Consider the following 27,977-nt stretch of genomic DNA (forward strand, 5'->3'; position numbering starts at 1 on the left):
AAAGTCTTTCCAAGATTTGGCTACAGCGGAGCAACATGCTTTAGATGAGGCTTTCCAAAAAGCCTTATTTTTAATTTAGCTGCAAGCTTAGCTGCCTAAAGACACCATAGAGGTTACTTCACTTGGGTTTGCACTGAGTCAACGGCAAGTAAGGAAACTGACCAAAAGTCTGTTGCCATGGGATTTCCAACACAAACAAGTCCTTTCAGCTCAGTGCTAGAAAGGTTTCAATTCAGGAGATATTTTCTCCCCTCTTAGGCAGCTACTGTACAGTCCAATGAAAACACATCCACAGTCACAAGTTAAGCAGGAGAAGGGAGGGACAGGGAAGCTGAAAGCCAGAGTGACTACATTTCAACCAGATCAAAATGTTTTAATAGTAGAAACAGAAGCGTTTATCCTGCACTAGTATTGAAGCCAGCACACCCCACACTGAAACAAGTGTGTTAAGGAAGACATGTTTATTTGCATCCTGTCCACTGTAGATGGCAAGCATGTGACCCTCCAGATCTGTGGCAGTGAACCACAGGTTCACAGGCCTCCCCTTATGTCTTTTGAGGCTGTTTCGCTCAAGCCACGCCCATCTATTTCAAGTGTGAGTAGGAATGGTGGAGCCTGTCAGTTCTGATTTTTCTGAAGACTATACAGCTGCAAATAAACCGTTTAAAGTGTGTTTTATGTGCAATATACAATGTGACACTAGATGGCATTGGTGAGCCTTATGGAAAATTCAATGTGTTTTTAAGAACACTTTTAAAAAGCATTTTCAGAACTGTTTTTATATGTGTGTAGATTCCACCTGAATTTCTCCTTTTTTCAGTCTTAAGTGCAGTTCACCACATTTCCATGTCAGCTTACAGTATTTTTAAATAAAAAGAATATCCATGAAAACTCATCAGCATTGTAGTGCTATTTTAGCCAGACAGACACATTTTTTATGCAATTTTGCCTAATACAGACATTTTTGCAAAGCAATTTCCCATAATAGGATGCACTTTTCTACACACAAAAAAATATGCATTTTTATGCACACTTTCCCCCAGTGTATGCATTTTTGTACTCATTCCTGGGCTAGAGAATTGCATTGCAAAATGTGGGGAAATGCCGATTTTGATGGATGACTATGTTTCAGTGTTCGCGTTGTTTCAGAAAGTGCAAATTAGGTAGATTCACCTTTAAATGTGAATGGAATCAAATTTCTCAGGGAAACCCAATAAGGGAAACCAAATAAAAGAGTTTGCAAGGACTGGCAATCACTTGGCCACAATTTCAAGCAGTGCATACAAAAATGGGTCAGTTTCCCTGCCTGGTTGTCAGAACTTCCAATTCCTCCACCCTTGCTGGACTCCCAACCCTTCTCAGCCCCAGCTAGCATGCCCAATGGCCAGGGACAGTAAAAGCTGCGTAGCGCGCACACACACATTGTGATTTGCAATATATCACCATGTCAAATATTATGAAACCAGTATCATGATGTGGACTTCCAAACAATTTTGGACGTTTTATCAATATGGCACCCATCCCTACCAGTCACCACAGCCAACCATCCGGTTCCGCTCTGCCTTAATGGAGGCAGTCCCACAACAGCAGGAGATCGTAGGCAAAGGAAAAACAAGGATGACTGAGGGTAAATCATCTTTGCAAATTCCCTCCAGGGATGGGGGGAACTGGCTTCACTTGCAGTTTATCTTGGCACCTGGCTCTCGCTCCTGCATCGAATGTGGGGGGGCAGGGAGGTGCTGAGTGTAAAAGCACTTTGCCTGATGAAAACCCTTCAATGCCACTATTAAGAAGCTGAGGTTCTCCTATTAATTAGAGCTTCATTGGAATAAAGTACTGGAAGAACAAACTGGAAGAACTGCGGAACAAACCAACTGCAAGGACTTCAAGGTTTGAATTTGAGATAAGACTTCATTCAGTGCAAAAGACGGTGGGAGGGGAAGGGGAGCCTACGGTTTCTCTATTTTGGGAGGGAAGCTCTATTTTGCAAAAGGTTTGCGATGGAAACTTAGAGCTGACTCTTCCCCATCCTTTATTATCTATGAAGTGAACAGAGTAATGCTAAGAGGACTTGGAATTTAATTTAATTAGAAAGATATATCTTCAGCTGGAAGGAAGGATGAAAGGAGTCTGTGAGCTGCCAAGGAACTGATAAGGTTCTTTATTGAGTCATCTGCAGTCTGATAGACCACTCTTCTTCCCAGACTGAGGGAGGAAATGGTGGCAACAGTTTATTTACTGGGACAGAGCGACTTTGCAGCTGTTGTTAAAGTTCTCAGTGCAAAACAATGAAGCACGAGACAAAGCGATGGAGAAATTTCTGGAATAACAATGAGATGATGGATAATAGCAACAATTGGGGGAAAGAAAGACATAACATCTTACAAGGACAGGACGAAACACCATGGACAGAATAATTGCCACACACAGGAAGAACAAGGATATAGTTTGAGTTCCTCACTTAAAGTTTTATAAATAATTTAATGTGTCAGCAGGAATGGAAGTTATTAATATTGCAGTTGCTGTATAACGGATTATTATGACTGGAATGTACTTAAAACAAATAAGATTTTGGAATGCAGAAATAAAGAAAATTATGAAATCATCAAATCTAGCACACAGGGGGCCACTTTAACTAAATTATATAATTTGCTACTTGAATGGTTGGTATTAATAATTGTATTATAAGTTGGTATTGTTATAATGAGGCTGTTATTGGACTGTAATTAAAAACTAATTAAAAAATTATTATTTTAAAAACCCATCAAGGATGATCGCAGCTGCAGTCTAAAACAACTGGTGAGCACCAGGCTGGGAAAGTGTGATCCAGTATCTTTGATTTAGCATCTCTAACAATGGATCCCAAAAATAAAACAGCATACTAATGTGCAACAAACGTTGTGGCCATTAATTGCTCCCAGCATCTTAAAAATGAAGAGACTACACTCAACTGCTTTTAAAGGAAGAGAGAAGCAACCGTGCAGATTAATTGTCTTTGCTGAGAAACTAATAGCTGCACAACAGGAGATCAAGCGAGCAGCAACACAAAGCAGGCTGGTTAAAATAAATGCTCATGTGCAAGGTTCAAGCAACTATTACAATCCAAACCTATGCATGTTTACTGGGAAGTTGTGCTGTCGTTCTAAAGGTTTGCTTTGTTTCTTTTTAAAGTAAAGTGGTATATACATTTTGTTGAATAAGTACATAAAATAAAACATTTTTCCACTTCAGTTTTAAAGGCTTAGCCTCAAGAAGCACACATGGAATTGCAGCTTTGAAAGAATGCAAGGTTTCTGCAGATGTTCTAGCTCCCCTGTTGGAGGCAACATGCCTCTGATTATCAGTCGCTGGAATCACAAGTGGGGAGAGTGGTGTTGTGCTCACGTCCTGATGGTGGGCTTCCCGGAGCCACCTGGCTGGCCACTGTGGGAGCAGGATGCTGGCCTAGATGGACCCCTGGCTGGATCCAGCAGGATCTTCTTCAGTTCTTAGACACGCCCCCCCCCCATGTCCAATCTTTAGTCTTACCAAAGAAACTGTCTATTCCTAACAGAGAAACAGTATAAGCTGCCTCCATGGAAGCTGGCCGCCTTACAATGAGCTATGCTTCCAAGAGATATTAGAAGAGGAGTGTGACAGGCAGCTGAGCCAGACCAGAGTCCGGTGATGCAGTGCCTTGGAATTCCACCAGAGGCTGGAGCATCTCTCCGACGGCTACCAAGACAGCTGGTCAGAGGGAGGTGGACCAGCACTTTGGGAGAGAAAATAAAAGGAGCCGTTTCTGAGGGAGGGTTCAGATAGGGTAGGCTGAAGAGAGAGCAAGTGGAAGAGAAGGAGAGTTGGTTCGGATCTATGCGTGCAACATCCACTCTGAGGAAATTATCTGTAGCCAGAGAAGGAAGCCTCTGACCTTAGATAGAAAAATACTATCTTGGGAGAGTATTCAGATGGGAGTTAACTGGAGGGCTGAGTTAGAGAAGTAGAAGCTGTGAGGATACTGTCTCCTTGGGTCCCGTGTCAGTCAGGAGGAGAGAGATCTTCTAGAAAGAAAAGACTCCCAAACCAGTTAAGAGGGGTGTAGTGATCCACTGAGTCTGTTATACTGCTGGAAGTACCTCAGGAGTGGGATTGAGAAAAGGTTGGAAACTGACAGAAAGTTCCACCTTGTTTAAGAACCAATGTATTAAGCTGTAACAGCTACACAACAACTAAGCTAAAAACTGAAGCAAAATAACTGGAAATAAGCTGAGCATTTACCATCTAGTCTAGAAACCTGTAACATCTAAATGAGGAGTAATAACTGAATTAAGCAACTGTGTGTTTACTACCTTGTTTAGAAGCCAGTAACACCTACTAGGTTTAGTATAATGATGAATAAGTTAACTGTTTGCTGAAAGACCTTTATCAGCTGACACATCCTGTATTTTATCAATTTTGTTCTGTAAAATAAATATTTTATTATTTGCTCAACTTCTGCCTGAGTCTCCAAGGATCTAGGTTTACCCTCACACGAAAACCCAAAGATAACCCATGGTGGTTATATAGAGAATATTTAGGTGGGATCTGCTGCAATCGGTAGCCAGAGTGGTAGGACCAACTACAAGGAGTAAACCCACTTCCTTGGCATTGGCCTAATCATACATCCTAGCCTATGGTTTTAGGCTAGGAACAACAACATAAAAATTGATACGCCAGAGGCTGTAAAAGCCTTATTCTACTTTAGAGCAAGTTTTCACAACCAGTCACGTGAGCAAGAAATCACATGCCTTATTCCAATCAAACTGGGACCTCTTCCTCCATCCTCTCAGCACAGTGGCAATCTTGTGGTCAAGAGTCACATGACTAGCGACTGTCCATCTTATGTAATTATCCAATCATTTTTCTTATCTCTTGACCTTCAATCATCATTCCACAACATCAAAACAATCTGAAATCATTGTTAAAACCATAAAATACCACTGACAGAAGTTTGTGGGTATCATTAACACTATGTGCCAAAGGCCTGGGGGAGGGGCGGAAGCAAGCCTTTAACTGGCCCTGAAAAGACACTCGTGTTAGAGAGACACGCAATATTCACAGGGAGGGACTTCCACATCTGGGGACCACCACTATAGATAGTGGGCTGTATTTGCCAAGAACACCACAGAGCATCATCTGGAGGGACGCAGGTTACTCACTCTTGCTGTAGATGGGTTGTCAGTCTATGGAGCAGGTGGAAAATGCAAGAGGCCATAGGTCTCTTTTCAGCAGAGATTCAGGCCCCATCTGCATTTAAAGCAGGATCTCACCACTTTAAACCATCATGGTTTCCCCCCCCCCAAGAATCCTGAGAACTGTAGTTCATTAAGGGTGTTGAGAGTTGTTAGGAGATCCCTGTTCCCCACACAGAGCTACAATTCCCAGTTATCTGGGAAAAGGGATTGTTAAACCACTCTCAGAACCGTAGCTTTGTCAGGGGAGTAGGGAACACATATTCAAGCACCACCTTGGCCCCTATTACAGTGCAGATAGGGCCTCAGACACACACATTGGAATGCATCTTCAACTTTGCACTGTAACTTGCTCTGAAAGCAGTGTTAGAAACTGGGGTAGAAAAGCTAGGAGCCAAATGGCTTCTGGGACCTGGGTTGTGGGCACCAAAACAATGTCTAGTCGCCACTGGGGGGGGGGGGGCTGGCAACACTTTTTATTTATTAATTTGATAAGCATGAATTAATACGCATTTCACATAAGTGGCACATTGTTAATATCACATTTTTAGCAGAAATTCTTAATTCATGCTTAATTTGCTGTTTACAATAAAAATATTGGTACCATACTTCAGTTTTCAAAACACTCTACTCTTCATTGTTAAATTCCTTAACATATGGTCTATCCTTAACATATACTTCATGGTTTCAAAGCACATACATTTTAGTAATCCTTGAGCGTCACCCAGGCGCAAAAAATGACACCCAGACTTTTGGAAGTGATCGCAAATGGAGAATCTTTAAGCACAAAATGTGTCCGCACGTCAAAGTAGACATCTGAAATGTTCCGTTGGTGGCAACCTCTTATACATTAAACTTGGATTCCCAACACTTTTGCCAAGAAGAGCTGTCATCATCACTGCTAAGCAGCAGTTCTAAGGCACACTTACCCACAAACAGGTGCCTATGAAACTCACCAAGATTGACTCTTCTTATGTTCTTATGACTGAGAATCACAGGAATTGGAGGGGGCCTTCTTTGGCATTTGGAGAAGAGGGCCTGGTAGGCCATTAACAGGAAATCAAAACCTAGAGCACAGCAAATGCCCAGTTTCTGCTTGAAGGCCTTCTGGGAGGGACAGTCAGCTCCCCACCCCATAAATGATTTACCTTTCCTCCAAAATGTTACACAGAAATCTCACGTCACATAGGCCCATATGATCTTGTTTGTCCTACCTTCTGGGGCAGCAAAGACGCCATTGGCCTCTTCTATGTGAAAGCCCTTCAGGTGTTTGAGCTAAATCTGCTCTTCTTCAGGATAAATCAAGCAATTATTTCTTCCAGTAGCACCTTAGAGACCAACTAAGTTTGTTATTGGTATGAGCTTTCGTGTGCATGCACACTTCTGAAGAAGTCCTATGATCCCTCTACAGTGTGGAATACGTGAGCTAAGTCACATCCATGCCATACATTTAAAGAACTCTTATACCAGCTTAACGGTGATGGAGAATCCTGGGAACTGTCATTTGTTAAGAGTGCCAGGAATTGTAGCTCTGTAAGGTCTGTAAATGTATACTGTGGATGTGACCCTAGTTTCTAAAGGATTGGGTTAACTGAAACTTGTCTTGTTTCAAGGGGTTGGGTCACTGGCCTTCAACCAGAGAGTTGCAACCGATAACTGAGCCATGACTTTAGATTAAGTAGATTGCACCAAGAGTGCCACAAGTACATTTTGTAAAGAGGAGTATAGAAGACCGGAGAAAGAGCAGAGAAAGAATGTGGAAGAACAAGATAAAAATAAATACATAAAATCACTACCCATATTGCAAGTTAAGAGTTACAAAATGAATCGCAGAGTTGGAAGGTTGAAGGACACTAGTCAAAATGAATTTCAAACCCCATCCAGGCCTAATAATTCCACCCTTCTAATAACTGTTGGATGCAGAAGTGTTGCTCCTGGCAAAATCCACTTCTGTGCAGAGTCACGTGGTCAGTGCTTTTCCATTGTTGTCACTCCATTAACCCTGCAGTTATTCTAGGTTTACACACTGAAACAAACTAGATCAGACTCTTTATACATTTCACCCGTTTATCTTAGAGCACTGCTGTCATTGCAGAAAAAAACAAGTGTACCAAACAGCTGAAGGCCTGAATTGCTATCAGCCTCATGCTAGAGTATAACCTTAATGTCGCTCCAATGTATTTTTTTAAAGGCTTTAGATTTTAAGAGTCGGTGAGAAAATACCAATTCACTGAAAAGATTCTTTGACACGAGCCATGTTACGTAAACAGAGAGGGAGGGAGAGACTGCTGTCCAACCCAACATTTTGCTCGGATTCTTAAAAATTTCTTCACAACTCTCAGCTTTAATACTCAAAGAAAAACGGTTTGGCATGATGAGATGTGTCCCAGTCATGTCTAGTTGTCACTTAAGTAACAGGAAAGAGAAGGAAATTAAGCCTCTTGCTTCTTAGAGCACATTATAGTATTAATTTAAGAAGTGAGCTGCATCTCCTACTAATATATATACTGCAATCGCATCCAACTGTGCTGTGTACATATTTCGTGCCCCTGCATCTAGAAATCCATGCATGGCAATCAGGTCCTGCAATAACGAACACTAGGACTTTATTATGTAACTGTTCTCTTCTGCCCGCCCCCCTTCGGATTCCCTGCAGGAATGAACATGGGGAGATTCTGACTGACAAAGTGGGGAGAAATCCTTCCAGAAGAGAAATGACTCCTATTTCATCTTGGATAAAGATGGGGAAAGGTGGGTGGACGGGAGAATGGAAGCATGTTGCAGAGGGTGAGGGGCTCCTGTACCAACCATTTATTCACTTCCTTGCCCACTCCCAATTTTTCCTTGCTGGGGAGGGACAGCAAGGAGGAACAGCCAAGCGGCCAGCCCCTTTCTGCTCAAATCACCCAAGCCATCACCGCCATTACTTCCTGCAAGGGGTGGGGTGGGAGGAAAAAGACCTAGATTTGTCTTCCAACCTTGCCCCTACCCGCTCCCATTTGCCTCCTTTGTATGAATCAAGAGGGCGAAATTGGAGGGAGATCAGGAAAGGGAGGGTGGAGAAGAGAAATTTAAGACACCAGCCAAGCCCACCACTCAACCATTCCCTTCACCAGCACCCTAAAAGGCAGCGGGTGGGGCAGACTTGCCAAAGCTCCCAACATCGCAACCACGTTCTTCTCCATCTTCGCTTCATATAGTAAAATTTAAAAGACATTATAATTTTTAAAATACACCCACTGGCTCGCCTGCCACAACCACGACCAGAGGCTGCACCTTCAGGTCGACCACCCAACTGCCCACCCTGGCTGCCAAGAGGGTCACCCCATCGGACCCCATTTCTCCACCACCATCCAACAAAGCAGAATGAATGCGTAAAACTGTATTTTAAAGGAAGAACAAAACAGACCTTCAAGACCGCTAAGGGCAGCTATTTATCATGGGCTTATGAAACAACGTACAGTCACAGGACAACTCTCTCTCTCTTGCCCTTTCTGTGTCCAGTTTTATTATTTCAGGCATGTACACTGAAAAATCTGCAATCGGCTTGTGACCATCCGGGGATGGCAAGATAAAAGCATCTTTCTGGCGGCCACAAATAACAGAGCGCGGGGGGGGGGGGGAGGGAAGCTCTTCACGTTTGCATCCGCTACGCAACTTCAAGGCAACCATTGTTCCCCCGCTTGCACCAGGTTTCCCCTCCTTCCCTCCCCATCGTGTTCATTATTATTATCATCAGATATCTCGACGGCGGCATCAAAGGCTTTTTTGAGCGCGCTGCTTGCAGAAGCCTCTCCGCCTTCCCCCCTTCATGCACACACAAAGGGCTTGATCCACATCGCCCTCCCACGCGCCACCCTCGTCGCCACAACCTGCAACTCACCGTGATGCGTGGAATGTTTTTCTTCCCTTGGTAAGACATCTCGGGGAAACAAAGTCCCACGCAACCTTTCTTAAAAAAAAATAGTAATAAATAAAACCCCTACTTTCTGCAGATTCTGTTAGGTGCCCCCCGAAAAAGCGCTAGTTTGCTTTAAAAATTGCAAGTGTTGTTCGTATTTCTGAAAAGGGCACGTAAACAGTGCTGCGCTTGTCTTCCTTGCAAGAAATAATATTCAAAAGTACAGATGCAGCATATATATATATATTTGAAAAGCAACCGTGCAGCGGTGTCGTTTGCACACCCGCCCACCCCAAAAAAAAAATCGCAAGGAGGAGAAAGGAGCCGCGATCCCCCCGTGCGACGCCTTTTCTTCCCTCTGCTCCAAACCCAGCCCAGTCTCGAGGAGGAGGAGGAGGAGGCGGGGGAGAGAGAGAGAGAGAGAGAGAGAGAGAGAGAGAGAGAGAGAGAGAGAGAGAGAGGAGCCCTCTCCGGCAGCAATCAAAGCCCGAGCACAAGGAAGGTGCTGCCGCGCCTGCGCGCCGCGCCACGCCCTGTCCTCCACAGACGAGAGGGGCCGGCCGGCTGCGGGGCCCTGATTGGCCGCAGGCGTCGGCCGCATGCAAATACCGCCCCGCCGCCGTGCAATGGGGAGCGAGCAGAGCGGCAACATGCAAAGTGGCGCAGTGGAGGAGCCAACCGGCAGCGGGCTGCAGCCTCGGCGGGCTCGCCGCGACTTGGAAGGCAGGGCGCGCTAACGAGGGAGCGGGCTGGACGCCGCCGCCGCCGCCACTGCCGTCCTTTGGGCTGCGCTGCCAATAAGGAAGCGGCGGGGGGCGGGGTTTCTCTTTATCTCCTTTGCACGGATGCATCCAAATCCCTGTCCTTCGGGTGATGGCTTTTTTAATAAAATAAAAAATACTGCAAAGGAGCCAATTTTATTTCCGTCTGTACCCTTCCAAGGGTTGCTCCAGTGCTGGTTTCAGTTGCATCCTGGTGCAGCAGGAAGGAGAGAGAGAATATCCGCAGTCTTGCAGATGAGCTGCTGCTGCTGCCCACGCCCTGTTCTCTGCCAGCCAGACATATGCAGAGAGAGGGCTAATGCGTATATGCTTTTGATCCCTTGCTGTCGTGGGGAGGAGAGAAGCGGCTTCTGCATTCGCTTGGCTGCATTTGCATTCGCAGCTGCTAACTGCTGGATCAGTTAGTTTGAGGGGAGGGTTGCAAAGGTATTGTTTGGCTTTTTCTGTGAAGCAGGAAATGGCATCCACCCATGAAAGACGTTGGCCATGATGGAGGATGTTAAAAGGAGCGAGACTAGACGAACCTCCGATTTCTTTCCCTTGATTGATACTAGCTTTACTGGTGCACTTACGTAATTTTTAATTTTAGCACTTTCTCCCCATCCCTCCAAAACGTACGTTTGTGCCTCTTCCAAAATAGAAATTGCAAGTTATTGTGAAACGACATACAATTATCCATGAACATGCTTTCAGTCTGCTTTCAGTTTCATGCACTGCCGAGGCATTGTTTTAATAAAGTGTGTCTTACAAATTTGAATCTGGACTGGTCAGTTCCCACGTGCATGTTAATTGCCCTTTGATGATCAAGTTTTGGCCAGTACACTCAGTAAACATAGGAAAATTTACTATCTAGGTAAAAGTTTGGGACCCCTGGACGGTTAAGTCCAGTCAAACTTGACTTTATGGTGTGGAGCTCTTCCGGCTGAGGGAGCCGGCATTTGTCCACAGACAGCTTTCCAGGTCATGTGGTCAGCATGACTAAACTGCTATGGTGCCACGGAACACTAATAAGTGCCAGAGCGCATGGAAACCCCATTTACCTTCCCACCACAGCAATACCTATTTATCTACTCGTGCTGGTATGCTTTCAAACTGCCAGGTTGGCAGGAGCATGGACTGAAACAGCCGACCTGATCAGCAAGCGTAAGAAGCTCAGTGATTTAGACCACAGTGCCACCCACTCCCTACTAGTGCCAAGAACAGACCTGGTTCTCACAGTGGCCCACCAGATGCTTGTAGGAAGCCTGCAAATTATCATCATCATCATCATCATCATGATTTTAAAACAGGGCCCTCCATACTAGTGGTTTTGTTTTTGCTTGCAAGATTCTGCAACATAGTGGTACCACTGGCGGAGGAAGAGGAGTGCAGGGGGAGCACACCAAGCCCTGCAGTGCGATCCTGGTGGGGTGCCATTGCGGCTCGCCCCCACAGGCGGTGTGCCACGCCCCCGGGACGCGCACCAGCCCTGCCCCCGCCTGCTCTCTGCCCCCCCCCCAGTGCCAGAACGTGAAGCTCTGCCACTGAGTGGTACATTTATTCTGGAGCTTCCACACATAATTCTGGTTTATTAGTTGTTCTGTGACATTGACTGATACCACATTATTGCCATCTGGAGGGACACTCCCACAAAAGCACGACAAAAAGATTAACCAGAACATTTGTGGTGTAAAAATTGCAGGATTTCAGCAGGCAACGGTGGGACATACACTGACTGAAAACAAAGTAATATGTTCTTTCTGAAAGTGTTGCAGGCACAAAAAGTATTGAAAGTGGGATTACATATAGCTACTCTGATATCTTTATGGGTGCATAATTTAAAAAAAAAGCAGTAAGACGCACACAAAAACCATGGTTACAGCTTATGGTCTCTTTGGAACAAGGCAAACCATTAGCCTGAGTTCGGACACAACTAAGTCAAACTATGGCTTAATCTTGGGTACCACAGCAGCAGCAGCAAAGCAGCTGGGATTTTTGTCTTGCGTACCTGCACGCTTGCTTGCTGATTCCATGGCTTAGCATTACAGACAGAGCCATTATGTATTCACCATATCACAAACAGAAGTTTCTCGTTTATCTATTTGCAAATTTGTTTTTTACCTTGCCATTAGGCACTATGCCAGACAGCTCAGTCACAAGATAATTGGGAAATAAATAAAATACCACTAAAACTCAAGATCAGGGTAAAACAGAATTCCTGTGAGTAGCGTGGGGGAACATATATGAACCCCCAATGCTTGTTTAACAAAACACTGAAGACCCATTAAAGACAAGGCCAACCAGGACTCGTAAAGTAGGGGGTTCCACGATCTGGGCCCTCCCACTTAAAGAAGGCCCATTGGGCCTTTGGGGAACTGCTGGAGACCTAGCACTCCAGCAAAGCCCAACAGCTTATACATCGGTCATCACTGTGTCACCACATGGGCAACAGAGTGCCTACCAGTACCTCCCCATAACACCCACAAGTGGTCTCAGTAAATATCACCTCAAAAACACAGGAGAGACTGTTTGCTCTCTCTGCTCAGTTCCTGTTTGCTTTGGCTTATGCCAGCAGCACCCCCCCCCCAGTGCCCTCCAGCTGGGGCGGCCCAGCTGCAAAGCTGCCCAAGATAGCAAGGCGGGGGAAGCATGTGGGGCGTGGCAGTGTGTGCGGTGTCTGTGTGTTTAACTGTGAGGGAGTGTGTGCCTGTGTGAGAGTGTTGTCCAAGGTAGCGAGGAGGGGAAAGCACACACAGGGGAGGGGGTGGCAGTGTGTGTGTGTGTGTGTGTGTGTGGTGTCCGTCTCTCTTTCTCTCCCCCACAATTTGCATACACGAATTTTGCTGCATCCCTCCCCAGCACCCTCCAGTGCGCATCCTGCCCATGGCATGCCCTGGGACACACCCTGGCCATAGCTGTCAACTTTTCCCTTTTCTTGTGAGGAATCCTATTCGGACTAAGGGAATTTCCCTTTAAAAAAAAGGAAAACGTTGACAGCTATGACCCTGGCACCCACTCCTGCTCCTGCACGCACTCACCCCGCCCCAGCAAATGTGTCCTCTTTTTTGCTCTTCAGAATATGGCAACTCTAGGATGGAGGTACTTTTCCCCTGCTGATTTGCGGAGGGGGAAGTGATCCTGGCATTTTTTCTGCTCTTTTAGATGTGGAAGACATTTTGTGTTTTGCAACACCCTCACAGCAGCCATTTTGTGTCATGACACACACCCTAACTAGCCCCTACAGCCCTTTCTCAAAATTTTAAATGTGCCCACAGGCCCCAAAAGATGGTTGACCCCTGGGCTACTGCCTGCGCTGGGAATTGACAGCTCAGCAGCCGAGTAAAACCCACAGCCAGGCCAGGTTACCAACATAGGACAGGACCCAGAAGGCACATCGTCAAGGACCCCCTCATACTTGGAGCCAACCTGAAGTCCTGCCCTACACCATAATGTAATAGTTTTAGGTTCAATGTCTTGAGACAAGAACTAGTTCGCTAACTACCTCAGAAGCCATTCCACATCCTTCTTGGACTAGGGTCATGGGATAAAAACTTCTCTATGTCAGGTTTTACCCCATTAGTAGAGATAACATCTCCCCAAAATGTCTGTTCAGTGATCCCAAAAACACAATGTTCTTTATTTAGTTTAATTTCCTGCTGCATCTAAGACCTTCCCAAGTGTTAGATCATGTTCACCTTTGACAGAGTACTGCACAATATCATCTATTGAAGTGTCAATTCCATCGGTGTGCTCATATATCATGTGTATGGTTCTATAGTACATGTCAGCTGCTGAAGCAACATCAAATAGGTGTCACAGAAAGTAATACCTCTCAAAGGGGTATTGACTGTGAAGTGTTTGGGTTGTCCTCTGTGAGCATTTGCAAATTGTGCCATGATTTTCTCTCTAGTGGGGAGTTTGAAATACTCAATCTTGAGGGCCTTAAGGCTTCTGGCATCACCCATTCTGTGGGTTCCTCAATCTTCTTTATGACCTGTAAAAAAACCCATTATTGAGAACTTCTCTCTGAGTTTGTCACAAAGTGCAAAATGCACTTTTCTGCACGGATGGATCTCTGAGGACATTACCGTATTTTTCTGTGTATAAGATGCCCCCGTCTATAAGACAACCCCTATTTTTTTTGAACCCCAAATTAAGAAATCAATATTTTAAACATCAAACAGAACAACTTTGGTATTTTATTAACTATTCAAAGCACCAGAACCAGCGTAGCAACGGAGTGGGCCCCACTAACACCTGAGATTCACCATCCATGTATAAGAAGACTCCAATTTTGGACTAAATTTTTAAAGGAAAAAGCATTGTCTTATACACGAAAAAATATGGTAGTTTGTTTATTTATTTGGATAGTATGTTCACCTGGTAAGTAGCCAAGTCCTTCAAATATATTTTGATAACACAAAATCAGTGTGTCATATTCCTGTTTCCCATTGTCTTGCATGGCCAGTACCCATTTAATCATGCTAAGTTTGTCGTGCACTGCCAAACCCAGAACTGGAGTCAGCTGTTTAGGAATTATAATAAATGGCAAGCTATATTCAGTGTCTTTATATTGAGGCATCTGATCAAGGCCTGTATTTTAAAATGAGCTTAAAGATATATTTGCAAATATTTGTATGTTTTATGCCAGGCAGAAAACCAGCTGGCTAAGGACTTTGGCAGATGTTTATCCTCCTGGACACGGGCCCCCCTGATTTATAGCAGGAGCCAAAATTCTCAAAGTTGTAAAAGGGAATTATAGGCTGGGAGCAAAGGTTACACTGACCCTACATATTACAGAATAAAATCAAGCTGCAAAAACACTAATTAAGAGTTAGTAAATAGTAGGATTTATTGTTTAACAGAAAATAATACCATGTGCCTCCCGTTAGAGACTAGCCACATTTTCCTAAGGTTAAAGGGCAAGAGCTAATGGGGAAAGCAGCTGGCCGGGAAAGGGGGGGTGTAAACTGAAGAGGTTTTACTTTGAAAAGGATCTATGTTAATGTATGAGATTTGTTGGCTTAAATGTAATGATGCAAAGGATTTAGAAAGTAAGAAACGTTAGATTCTTATGTTAGATTCTTATTTCATTGATGGTGTGTGAGAATGTGAACCCAAGATCTCTGTTTAAGACAAAATGTAAGACCATGAGCCATCTGTTTTAGCCATCTGTTTTGGAATGGAGGGGCAACAAGGGCAAAAGGTGATCTGGTAATTAAGGTGCCTTGTCGAGGCAAATGTAAGATATATGGCTACTTGTTTGCCATTTATGGATAGAAGGAAATATAGCTCTTTGTCTCCCATAAAAGGTAATAGGAAATGGGTGTATCTTTTATAATTGGTTCTAGCAAACAGCCAATAGGAATTTCAACCAGGCTGATTGGACAGAGGCAGCCAAAGGAGGAGCAAGGGGGCTGGGTTGAGGAAATATAAGTGCTGGCCATCAGGGCTGGAGCATAGGCAGAGCTTTGGTAACCATATACCACGGTGCCTATCTTTTATTTGTCTGACAAATAAATTATTATTTTAATTTCTCTATTGCTGCGTTGAATATTTCATTCCAGCTAAGCGTTAACCACAAGCAGGGTGCTACAGTATCTGGTGCTGCCAATATGGTGTCCCTTTACTGGTAATAGTCCATTAGTTAAATACTTGTTGAAAGTATTTTTCACCTAAATTGAATCGTCGGACAACATATTAACCTGAGCACCCATGTCTAGCTTAAAGGCTGACATTGTTCCTTGCATTTCCACTAGCTGATTCCAGTCCTTCCAGCCATGCTCTCTGCCCAATTCTACTACACCCATATAAAACTGTTTCTTATCAACCTGGAGTTTCAGAAATTGTGATCTGCAATAGTGTGCAAGGTGGTTGTGCTTGCCACATTTATATCAGACCAGGGGTGGTATGTACCATGAAGTGGGAACTGCCCCCCTGCCCTATGTGACCGCCTACACCAGGGGTAGGCAACCTAAGGCCTGGGGGCCAGATGCGGCCCAATTGCCTTCTCAATCTGACCCATGGACGGTCCGGGAATCAGCGTGTTTTTACATGAGTAGAATGTGTCCTTTTATTTAAAATGCATTTCTGGGTTATTTCTGGGGCATAGGAATTCGTTCATATTTTTTTTTCCAAAATATACTCCAGCCCACCACATAGTCTGAGGGACGGTGGACCATCCCACGGCTAAAAAAGGTTGCTGACCCCTGGTTTATTTCAACTCTTGCTTGCTCATTCCTTTGGAACTGGCAGCTGGGCTGTTTATTTCCACATTTTGTATCCAATCTTTGCATCAGCTTACATCTAACAAAAAAGTGTCTTTTAAAAGTTGCAGAATCACACTGGTATTTGAATGCATACTGCCTCCAAGCAGTTGCCAAATGTTCCAAACGACCAGTACCCTGAAGTTATGATTTGTGTTCTTCCGAGCGTTCAAAGCAAGCTGCATTCTAACTGCCTCAGAACTCCAAGGAGCAGTTGCTAAGGTGCTCAGACCAGCTTCACTCTTTCCAGGTCCTCTCCTAGATCAGACGCTGGAAGAGAAAGACCTGGAAAAAGCCCTCGCTCTGGAAAAAGACTGGTTGAAGAACTGATTCACGCAGGTGCATATATGCAGCGCTCCTCAGTTCCCCACCAACATAGCAGTGTTTTCTCAGATAGGAACAAATTGACTTTTATTTCCTTTTGTCCTGTCTGAAAGCCACTTGGTAGGCTTTTCACAATGTGTGTGTGTGTGTGTGTGTGTGTGTGTGTGAGAGAGAGAGAGAGAGAGAGAGAGAGAGAGAGAGAGAGAGAGAGAATGAGGACTAAAGCCAGAAAGGATTCTTTCCTGAACAGGAGCTGTATTGGTCTGTTGCACCAACTTTCTTTCAAGGGTAGAATGCATAACTTTGGTGGGATCATGCCTGATCCCATCACAGCATTCTCCAACGTAGGTGCCAATTCCTAGGGCTGAGGCAGTTTTGGCTCCCTGAATGTATTTTCTGGGGGGGTCAGGCCCACTCAATTTTCAGAGGGAGTTCAGCTCCGCCCCCTGGCTCCTCACAACGTTATGCGCGCGAAGCTCCCACCTCAAAGTGTAAGAAAGTATCTCTAAATCACCACAATCACTTATGTTGATTGAAACACATTGCTTTTCTGTGGAGTTCGTTCATAGATTCAGATAAGTGTGGTACTGTTTGTGGAGTAACCAAGTGATGATGAGACCCAAAGTGATGTATATGCATGTGTGAACTAGTTCCAGCCTCTTACAACGTTTCTACACAGAAGTAAGTTCCACTGCATTCCTTGTCTGGGCCACCTCCTTGCTGTTGCCACTGACCAATCTTTCGCTTCTCGCTCTAAGCCAGGTGTGGGGAACCTTAGGCTCTCCAGATGTCGCTGAACAATAACACCCATCATCCCTACCCACTGAACATGCTTGCAGCAGCTGATGGGAGTTGGTGTTCAACAACATCTGGAGGGCCAAAGTTTCCCCACCTCTTATGTAAGCAAAATCTCTTCACCCACCAGAGGGGGCCAGGGAGAGAGAGAGAGAAGTGGCTGTTGCTCCTCATCTCCACTTACGAGATGTCAGGACATCAGCCAGAAACAACAAGGAGGAGGTTCATGTCCAGGAAGCTCCGGAAATTGGCAGTGGGACCTCCTGGGGCCTCAGCAACTGCCCAGTGATGTGGATCAGCCTTGGTGCTAGCTCATCATGCCAAAACTTGGCAGCTTTTTGATTTCATTTTCAAAAATTTGGAAAGTCCAGTGAAGCACTTAAGACACCTGTTCCATCCTGTAACATTGATCTAGACAATTATATTTTAAATTGCAGCTCATACGTCAGGGCCAAAAAGACCTGAAAACTGTGTGTGTTCTCAAACCTGCATCCCTTGAGCAATGTTGCTACCATGATGTGTTCCCTAGAAAAGCGACAAAGGATCCCAGAATTGTTTTATTGTATTTTTTCCTGTTGTCAATGGTTATATTGTATTCTTGGATCTTGTTTTTGTCTTCTTCAACTTTGGTTAATTTAGTTAAATTTGGTCAAAGTTAAATGCATAATACTATTTATTTGTTTTTTAAAAAATAGATCTTAATTTTTAAAAATTGTGATTCTTCAAATCTTCTGTTTGCATTTGTATTTTTTTTTCCAAAACGAAAAAAAGGAAAAGTTTCCAATATTATACCAGACTTACAATGCAGTCCTATACATGCCTACTCAGAAGCAAACTCCATTGTCTACAGGATTGCAGCCATAGCCAATCCAGAGGTTGCATACTGTCTGCCAACCCCAGGGGTCTATGTTGCATTCTCTTATTCCTTTCTGGGCCTGGAGGGCATAAACAGGGCCTAGTCTTAAGCCATAATAATGTTCCAAACTCCAGAAACAGGAATTGGTGTTTGCCATTCAAATACATGCCGGGCAGCATCACGTGATGTGTAACCTAACACATCACAAGACCTCGCCTCCTCAATGTGGGGGGCAGGTTGGCGCCCCTGAGCAGGGGTAGCATTTGACTGTAAAACGTTAGATACATAGACCTGCTGACAACTTCAACAGACTGATGCTAATCATATTCCTTGCAGTGATTCCAATGCAGAGGAGGGAAGCTCTCATTAAGATGTGTGAGGTATAAATAGTAAAATTATCATTATGGAATGGGACGTAGGACGCGGGTGGCGCTGTGGGTTAAACCACGGAGCCTCGGACTTGCCAATCAGAAGGTCGGCTGTTCGAATCCCTGTGACGGGGTGAGCTCCCGTTGCTCGGTCCCTGCTCCTGCCAACCTAGCAGTTCGAAAGCACATCAAAGTGCAAGTAGATAAATAGGTACCGCTCCAGCGGGAAGGTAAATGGCGTTTCCATGTGCTGCTCTGGTTCGCCAGAAGCAGCTTTGTCATGCTGGCCACATGACCCAGAAGCTGTACGCCGGCTCCCTCGGCCAATAAAGCGAGATGAGCACCGCAACCCCAGAGTCGGTCACGACTGGACCTAATGGTCAGGGGTCCCTTTACCTTTATTATCATATGAGAAATGTTGGAGGGTATGGAACCAATGACTGGAAATTTCAGGGAAACAGATTTCAGCAAAATGTTAGGAGCAGCTTTCTCATGGTAAGAGCTGTTGGAGATGGTAAGAATGGACCAGAGTGCCTTCACTGGATGTTAAGCAGAGGCTGGATGGTCCATCTCTCAGGTATGCTGTAGTTGCCTTCTGTGTTGCAATGTAGGTGACCTAACCAAAATGATAGTGGTAAACCTAGACCTACAAGAGAAAGACTTGAGAATATTTCAGGAATCAAAACGAAGGGCAAAAGATTAAATACAGTATCTGAGGATCTGGCTATCAGCCAAGAATCTAAACCTTTTCCAGTATATTTATGCTAAAATCTGCAATGAAATAAAAAAAGACCTAGATAAATGGTCTAGGATAGATCTGTCTTTTTTGGGAAGAGTATTTGCAGTTAAAATGAATGTCCTGCTCAATATGATTTTCCTATTTCAAACACTGACAGTGATAAATATCCCAAACTGTTTTAAACAGTGGAAGAAATATGTAACAAACTTCATTTGGTGGGGGTGGGGAACCCCTACATTAAATACAAAAACCTGATAGACACAAGAGAAAGAGGGGACTTTGCCCTACCTGATATTAGATTTTACTATGAGGCAGCCTGCCTCTGCTGCATGAAAGAATGGATGGAGCTAAGAGATACCAATACTTTAGATCTATAAGGGTTTGACCTGCGCTTTGGATGGCATGCCTATTTGCACTATGACAAAGCAAGGATGCACAAAGGATTTCAAAATCACACTATAAGAAGAAGCATATACATTGTCTGGCAGACACATAAAGATCTATTAGAGAAGAAACCCCCAAGATGGATATCACTATTTGAGGCGGTGTCGGTGAAAAGGTTAAATATGGATACCAGATGGGCTACTTACAAGGATTTTATAGAGTTCAAAGAGGGAAAGGTTCATCTGGAAAAAAAAGGAGAGGTATCGGATAATACTATAGATTGGTTTCAGTACTTCCAGGTGAACAAGTTATTTAAAAGACATAAAGAAACGGGATTTGGGGAAACGAGTCGGAACTTGAAAAAAAAAATTAATAGGAAAAGATGATAAACTAATTTCTAAAATTTATAAACTGTTATTGGAGACTAAATATGAAATGGTAAAAATGACAATGATTTGTTATAATATAGAAATGTCTGCATGGGGAGAATTATGGGGGGAACTATGAATTTCTCTTTTTTTCAAATTATTTTTTATTAATTTTCCAAATTATTACAAATCAAACCAAATTAATTTAATTTAATACAATTCCTTAAGATTAGGTTTCCCGTTCCTGTTCCAAACATATGATCATCATTATTTCCTCACATAGCTGCATCATTTCTTGTTTAGAGTCCAGTTGACATCCTTCACTTGCTGTTAAACCATTCTTCCAGCTGGTCGCTTTTTTCACCTTACAAACAGCACCTCCCTTACACCTTATAAATAAGTAATCCATTTCATGTGTGCAGTTCTTCATATACACTGTTGTTCCAGACCTGGAGTGCTGGGAGAGTTAATTACTATCTTCCATTTTTCAGTTCTTTGCAGTGTTTATCTGAATGGTACAAGATCACATTCCACACCTTCTGCTGTTTACTGACTAGTGTACGAGCTGCAGCCATCAATAGAATCACAGAATGCATATCCAAACTCCACCATTAAAATTCCACTCTGGAGTTCTTCCTCGGCACACAGTTAAAAGCAAGATCTTTTCTCAAATTCAGCCTCTTTGCCACATCTGTTCGGAAACAGTTCATTCTGCCCCCCGCCCAGCAGTCCAGGAATAATTTTAAATAAAGTTCATTCAGCCTCTGTCAAGTGGGGGAGGGCATAGTAAAGCCTTGTTAAATTCCTTGTTGAGCATAAATCAAAAGCCTCCCCGCTCTTTTCCAAAGTAACAAACATAATAACATAGCAGCACATCCTTTTCATTATGCAGGGGAGGACAGGAAAAAAGGAGACTATTCGAAAACCATAATAAAGCACAAATCACCCCCTTCCTTTCCCAGCTGTTGTAAGGATTCTCAAGCTTCAAAGAAAACATTCAGATACCGTATTGGCCTGAATATAAGCCGCACCCAAATATAAGCTGCAGCTTTAAAATTGGACGGGGTGGAAGAAAAGAAGAAAAAATACCCAAATATAAACTGCTCCCTTCCTTGCTGCTCCTGGGTGCATACTGGGGGGGCACACTGTGTTGCCGGCAGCTTTCCCCTTCCTCACTCTCTCCTTTCCCAGCCTCAAGGGAGAGGACGAGGGACTACGCACAAGGCTGGCACCGCTTTGCCACGCTCCTGGCACTGTTTGCCCTGCGCTCCTGGCTGCATACCGTAGGGTCACAAATATAAGCTGCAGTTTAACTTTTCACTGTCAGAATTTGGGGGTAAAGTGCAGCTTATATTCAGGCCAATACAGTACCTTCAAAGAGCCAAGCAGAGTCCTTTTGGCAGCTGACTTATTAGCAAATGTTGGTCCAGGAGTGCCTCTTGATTAAAGCCAATTGTCCGAATTATACGGGAACCAACCACAAATCATGCTGGAGATGGAGGCTCATCCATGGCAGGGACACACTCCCAGGTCACACCTGCTCTGCCTTTCAAGTTGGCAAATACGGGCTTGAGCAGCACAGCAGGATGCAGTGAACTCCCCAGACCCCACTGGGGAGCATTGCCAGGGTTTTTGCCTCATAAATCCTGGCATCCCCCTGCCTGAACCTCCTCACTGCCCGTGGAGAGCTGCGAGGAGCTACCGCCACTGAGTTCGCGACATAGCTGGAAAACCCAAAAACTATGAATTTCTCTGCCTGCTACAAAATATTATGTACCAGAACTCCCTGTGCACCTTTTGGATTTTATCTGTAGGTTTCCCCCTCTGTGCCAAATAAGTGTTGCTTACTTTTTATAATACATGGAAGATGGATCTCCCTCAGGAGGTTCTGGACTCTCCTTCCTTGGAGGTTTCTAAGCAGAAGTTTGCCATCTGCCATGGATGCTTTAGCTGAGTTTCCTACATTGCAGGGGCTGCACTAGAAATATGACCCTCGAGGTCCCTTCCAGCTCCAGGATTCTATGTTTTTCTGCTTCAACAATATTTCATTATGTTCCTATCATTTTATGTAATTGTATTTTGTATAAATTATAAAAATTATAAATAAAACATGTTCTATTCACAAACAAAACATTTAAATAGCTACCTTTCTACCAGTAGAATGGGGAGGGACATGGGTGTAGCCAGGATTTTGGTTGGGGGGGGCAGAACCTCAGATTTGTATTGGTTTTTACTTATTTGGGGGGCAACTGCCCCCTGACCCCCATGGGGGCCCCACAGGAAAGAAGGAAAGTCGGAAGGGGGCCATGTTCAGGAAAAGGTTGGGAAACACTGTCTTAAAGGGTACAATAGTCAATTTAACCTACAAGTAGGAATGTACACAGGAGCAGCAGATAACACTAAATAAAGGAAGGTTTGAGACGAAAATGGGTGGAATAATAGAATATGCAGCTGACAAAAGACTACCTAGAATGCCATGGAGAGATGGACTGAGAAGTCTGAGGATAAGAGAGAAATGATGAATATTGTATGACGTATATATACCGTATTTTTTGCACCATAACACTCACTTTTTTCCTCCTAGAAAGTAAGGGGAAATGTCTGTGTGTGTTATGGAGCGAATGCCTATGGATGGCGGGGGGATCTGCTGCAGTCGTGAGCAGAGGATCCATGGTTCCCATTCCTTCCCTCCTCCGTGGCTCGCTTTGAAACAGCAAAGCAGGAGAAGAGCCGCTGAGTGGGGAGGAGAGAGGGACAGAGAGCCTGCTTGCTTTAAAGGAGCAAAGCGGGAGAGGAGAGGAGCCTTCTCCTCTTATACCCCTCTTCTGCATTATTAACAGCATCCTTCTCCACCCACCCCACGCGTGTTCCTTGTCCCTTGAGTGCTTTTCCTTCCCTCCCCACTTAAAACGTGGTTACAAAGCACGGTCCACATGGATCCTCAGGATTTTTGCACTGGGTCACCCCAAACTCACCATCAGATCACATAGCATGTCCATGGCTACAGCTTGCACCCAAAAAATCACGCACCCACTGTTGCCTGGGGCCGCAGCGGTGCAAAAACGTGGTTACAAAGCATGGATCCACATGGATCCTCAGGATTTTTGCATTGGGCTACCCCAAACTCACCGTCAGATCACACGTCTGTGGCCACAGCATGAACCACAAAAATCATACATCCACTGTTTCGTTTAGAATCTTTTTTTTCTTGTTTTCCTCCTCTAAAAACTATGTGCGTGTTATGGTCAGGTGCGTGTTATAGAGCAAAAAATACGTAAGTTGTAAAAATGCATACATACATACATACACACACACACACACACCGTATTTTTCGCTCTATAAGACACACTTTTTCCCTCCTAAAAAGTAAGGAGAGATGTGTGTGTGTCTTATGGAGCAAATGCAGGTTGCGCTGCTATCCCAGAAGCCAGAACAGCAAGAGGGATCACTGCGCAGCGCTCCCTTTTGCTGTTCTAGCTTCTGGCTTAACCGTGAGAAGACTCTTCAGGGCAGAAGGAGCCTTCATCCCGCTGCCCTGAAGAGGCTTCGCGCAGCTATCCCAGAAGCCAGAACAGCGATCCCTCTTGCTGTTCTGGCTTCTGGGATTCAGATTACTTTTTTCTTGTTTTCCTCCTCTAAAACCTAGGTGTGTCTTATGGTCTGGTGTGTCTTATAGAGTGAAAAATACAGTGTATATATAATAAGTGACCTCTCAAGTCACTTCTAATGCTGTGATTATGTGCCACATAAAGAAACACTTTCTTTTGTCTGTGCTGAATGTACTGTCAGTCAATGTCCTTCAGCAATCCAGAGTTCTGAGTTACAGAGCAAGAGAAGAGGGATTCATCCACTCCCCCCCCCACCTTGGTTGCCATCTGTCTGCCTCGAGAGACAATGGAGTGTTCCTCTAGGGGTGAAGTCAAACAGCCACGCTGCAAGCCTGGCAGTGTGTGTGGAGGTCCTGGGCTCCCCAGATGGCAAGACCACCACCTCCTCAGCCTCACTGATGTGGTCCAAAGGAAAGCATACGTTTGGCACCAGCTTGGCTGCAGGAGTTGCCGGAAGGAAGCATACAAGGTGCTTTCCAACTGTCTTAAGGACTCCACTCCAGATTTGTGTAGGGTTTACTCCTTAGCCTTCTCTTCTCCTGAAGAAATTCCACAAGGCAGCAGAGTTTTCCTTCTCTTAGATGGGCTACCTTCCCAGGCTGACAAGCCCCATCTGTTCCTCATTTCCCTCAACAGCGCATGCAGAAACTGCCTTCTTAACTGTTGAGCCCACTATTGGTCTCGTCTGCTCCATCTGCCAAAGCCATTGTCCACACGCAGGGGACCTCCCTAACTCACATAGAGTTTGAGACCCGCATGCTGACAGCTTCTAGGAGCCATAGGTGAGAACTGAGTGAAGGGTGGATACCAAAAGTGGACAATCTAACCCAGAAGGAGCACAATGTGTCCGCCACCAGAGGGACTACCCATCCCTCTTATTTTATATATGCCTGTAATGGTCAGGGGTCCCTTTACATTTACCTTTTATCATTTCCCTCTGTAGTCATGAACTTTCCTCCAAACTAAAAAGCCTCAGATGTGTTAACTTTGTTTCCATACAGAAGTTGCTGCAACCTGTTTGTTTGTTTGTTTGTTTGGTATGCCACCCTTCATTGTAAGTTCACAGGGCATTTTACAACACAAAAATACAAAATGAGAGAACAAAATACATAAGAAAAAGAAAAACAAGCCAATAACGCCCTTCTCACAAACATTTAAAAAGCCATCTATGGTTTAATCAACTAAAGGCCTGGTAATAAAGAAACATTTTCACCTGGTGCCTAAATATATGTAATGCAGGCACCTGGTGAACTTATTCCACAAACAGGGAGCCACTGCAGAAAAAGGCCTGTTCTCATGCTGCTACTCTCCGGACCTCTCGTGGAGGAAGCACATGAAGAAGCGCCTCAGATGATGATCTCAGGATCCAGGTAGGTTCATATGGAGACAGGCAGTCCTTGATGTATTGTGGTTCTGAGCTATTTAAGGCTTTATAGGTCATAACCAGTACTTTGAACTGGGCCCAGAAAGTAATAGGCAGCCAGTGCAGTTGGGCCTGGATTGGTGTGATATGCTCAAACTGTCTTGCCCTGGTGAGCAAGCTGGCCACCAAATTCTGCATCAGTTGAAGTTTCCAAATGATCTTCAGAGTCAGCCCCATGTTTAACATGTTGCAGTAATCTAATTTAGAGGTTACCAGAGCATAGAGAACAGAAGTTAGCTCCATAGAGATGCAGCTGGGCCACCAGCCAAAGCTGATGGAAGGCCAGCGGAAGCTCAAGTGACAACAACGAATGTAGAAGTACCCTCAAGCCATGTACCTGCTCCTTCAGATCAAGAGCAGGCAACCTCTTATCCATCCAGTCCAGGGAACTGCCCAGTGTCAGTGCCTCAGTCTTATCTGAATTGAGCTTCAGTTTGTTGGCACTCATCCAGTCCATTACCAAGGCAAAACAACAGTCCAGCACATCCACTTCCACACCTGCAGATAAAAAGAAGTAGTGCTGTGCATCATCAGCATATTGCTGACAATGTACCCCAAAACTCTGGATGACCCCTCCTGGGCTGTTTCATGTAGATGTGAAACAGCACAGGAGATAAAAACCTGAGAAACACTGCATTGAGGGCTCCATTGGGCTAAAGGGCACTCCCCAAGCATCACCCTCTGGGAACAACTATCCAAGTAGGACCAGAACCATCGCAAAGCAGTGCCACCCACCTGCAACTTAGACAGCCAGTCCAGAAGGATGATTACCAAGGCTGATAGTATCAAAATCTGCTGAGACAGGACAAGTTGCCCCTGTATCTCTCCTGACAATGGTCATCATACAGGACGACCAAAGTCGTTCCTGTGCTGATACTTGGCTAAAATCCCAAATGAAATGAATCTAGAAAACCAGTTTTTTCCTGGAGTGCCTGGATTTGGTCTACAATCACCCACTCAAGAACCTTGCCGAAGAACGGGAGATTGGCAACTGACCAGTAGTTAATTAAGATTTTCCAAATCTAGGGTGAGCTTCTTACCACTGCCTCATTCAAGCAGGTAGGGACCACCCCCTGGCCTAGCCAATTGTTCTCTTCCTGCTAGTTTTTATCAGGGTCACCCTGACTGATCCGAGCACCTTGTCTACATCCTCAAGCCTTACCAACTGAAACTCATCCAACACAACGAGCCTAGACAGCGCTCTGGACACCCCTTCAGATTCTGTAACAACCGAGTCAAAATCCCAGTAGATGCAAGCGATATAATCCTCAAAATGCTCTGCAAACAAATCATAGGGAGCTACTCCCCACCAGGTTCTGCCACCTCCTACTACTAGACTACTGCTACGTGTTCTGTGTGATTTGGTCCCAAAATGACCTCAAATATTCCTCTGTAGTAGGAGGAAACAAATGGGGAAACTTTCCAATTGTCATTTGAGTTGCAAATCCTATTAACAAAACTGCCTGGAATCTAGGGGGTTTAATCCTCCCTGCAAATCCAGTCTGGCAAGTTTCTGCTAAGCTGAGGTACCGTAACTGTCAATAGGTATAAGTTTGTAAATAAGAAATTCAGGAACTAAAGTATTTACCATCTCAATGGAATGGTCAGGCGGCACAGGTAATCAGTGACCATTATTAGGTATCCTGACAGACAGGAGAAAAGCAACACTCAAATATCTGTGGAAGACCATCTCCTTCTGTGATGTATGTACGATGCTTTTTGGATGGTCTTTGGCTAAGGGGTGGGCGATTTCAAGTCTTTAAAGGGGTTTGCACACTTTTGTTCTGGGTCTCCCTTACCTCCTTGCAAGGAGGGGAGGGAACTCTGTTGCAACAGAAAAATAAAGATTTGCCTTGCTTTCACTGCATACTGCTTCTATCCATTCATCTCTGACCAATCATGGACTTGGGGGACTCAGTCCCTTGGGGAATTAGGCAGCAAAAGCCACCCCCTCTATTTTCTATATCACCTCCTAAAGGTAAAGGTAAAGGGACCCCCTGACCAGTTGCGGACGACTCTGGGGTTGCGGCGCTCATCTCGCTTTACTGGCCGAGGGAGCCGGCGTACAGCTAAGCCGCTTTTGGCAAACCAGAGCACAGAAACACTGTTTACCTTCCCACCGGAGCAGTACCTATTTACTGTATTTTTTGCACCATAACACTCACTTTTTTCCTCCTAGAAAGTAAGGGGAAATGTCTGTGCATGTTATGGAGGGAATGCCTACGGGTGGCATGCCTACGGATTTTCCTCCTCTAAAAACTACGTGCGTGTTATGGTCGGGTGCGTGTTATAGAGCGAAGAATACGGTATCTACTTGCACTTCGTGCTTTCAAACTGCTAGGTTGGCAGGAGCAGGGACCGAGCAATGGGAGCTCACCCCGTCACAGGGATTCGAACCTCCAACCTTCTGATTGGCAAGTCCTAGGCTCTGTGGTTTAACCCACAGCACCACCCGCGTCCCTTGTATCACCTCTTACTAGGTTATTAATCAGGACAACTTTGCAAAAATATATTGCACCAGTTTTGAAGGTGTGGCATTGGCTCTCAATTTGCTGAGCCAAGTTAAAGATGCTTGTTGTGATATGCAAAATCCCAGGAAAGGTCTGCTTACCTGATGGAATGCCTCCTCCCTTATCCATCTGCCTGGTTGTTATGATGCAGCAGGGTTGCCTCTTCAGTGCCACATTATTGAATATTTGCCATGTAGCAAATATTCTCGATACAGGCAAAATCACAAGAGCCAAGGAAGCAGTTTTTGCAGCCACAGCTGACCAGCAGCAGCTACATCCTCACTGCTTTTGCCCACGCAGTTTGCAGATGAACCATGTGAGCAAAGGAACATTTTTCCTTTTCGGATGGGCTTGAAGACAAGTCTTTCTCACCTTTCAAAGTGGCTCACACACCCTCACACTCTTCTCTATCCTCAAACTTCTAAGACACATTCCAAAATGCAAAAACAGTAAAGCTGGGTTTG

General features: G+C 44.6%; 2 protein-coding genes across 5 annotated transcripts in view; one reads left to right on the forward strand and one right to left on the reverse strand.

Annotated features, from left to right (window-relative positions):
- The window catches only part of LOC310750701 (uncharacterized protein), a 735,887-nt gene that overhangs the window by 287,118 nt on the left and 420,792 nt on the right, over positions 1 to 27,977 (forward strand). The window contains exon 4 of the mRNA XM_083589213.1: positions 16,389 to 16,477. Coding sequence (XP_083445339.1) covers positions 16,389 to 16,477 — 89 coding nt within the window. The remainder of the gene's footprint in view (positions 1 to 16,388; positions 16,478 to 27,977) is intronic.
- The window catches only part of DPYSL2 (dihydropyrimidinase like 2), an 89,440-nt gene that overhangs the window by 52,062 nt on the left and 9,401 nt on the right, over positions 1 to 27,977 (reverse strand). The window contains exon 1 of one of the 4 annotated variants that reach the window (XM_083588614.1): positions 9,094 to 9,660. The exons of 2 other annotated variants lie outside the window; for them this stretch is intronic. In XM_083588614.1, the coding sequence (XP_083444740.1) occupies positions 9,094 to 9,132 (39 nt within the window). In that variant the 5' untranslated portion in view covers positions 9,133 to 9,660. Of the gene's footprint in view, positions 1 to 9,093; positions 9,661 to 27,977 lie in introns of those variants that run through there. One more of the 4 variants, XM_083588613.1, reaches the window with a different exon arrangement.

The sequence above is a fragment of the Podarcis filfolensis genome (genome assembly GCF_964270895.1).
Source record: "Podarcis filfolensis genome assembly, chromosome: 15".
In the NCBI taxonomy this organism is placed as follows: Eukaryota; Metazoa; Chordata; class Lepidosauria; order Squamata; family Lacertidae; genus Podarcis; species Podarcis filfolensis.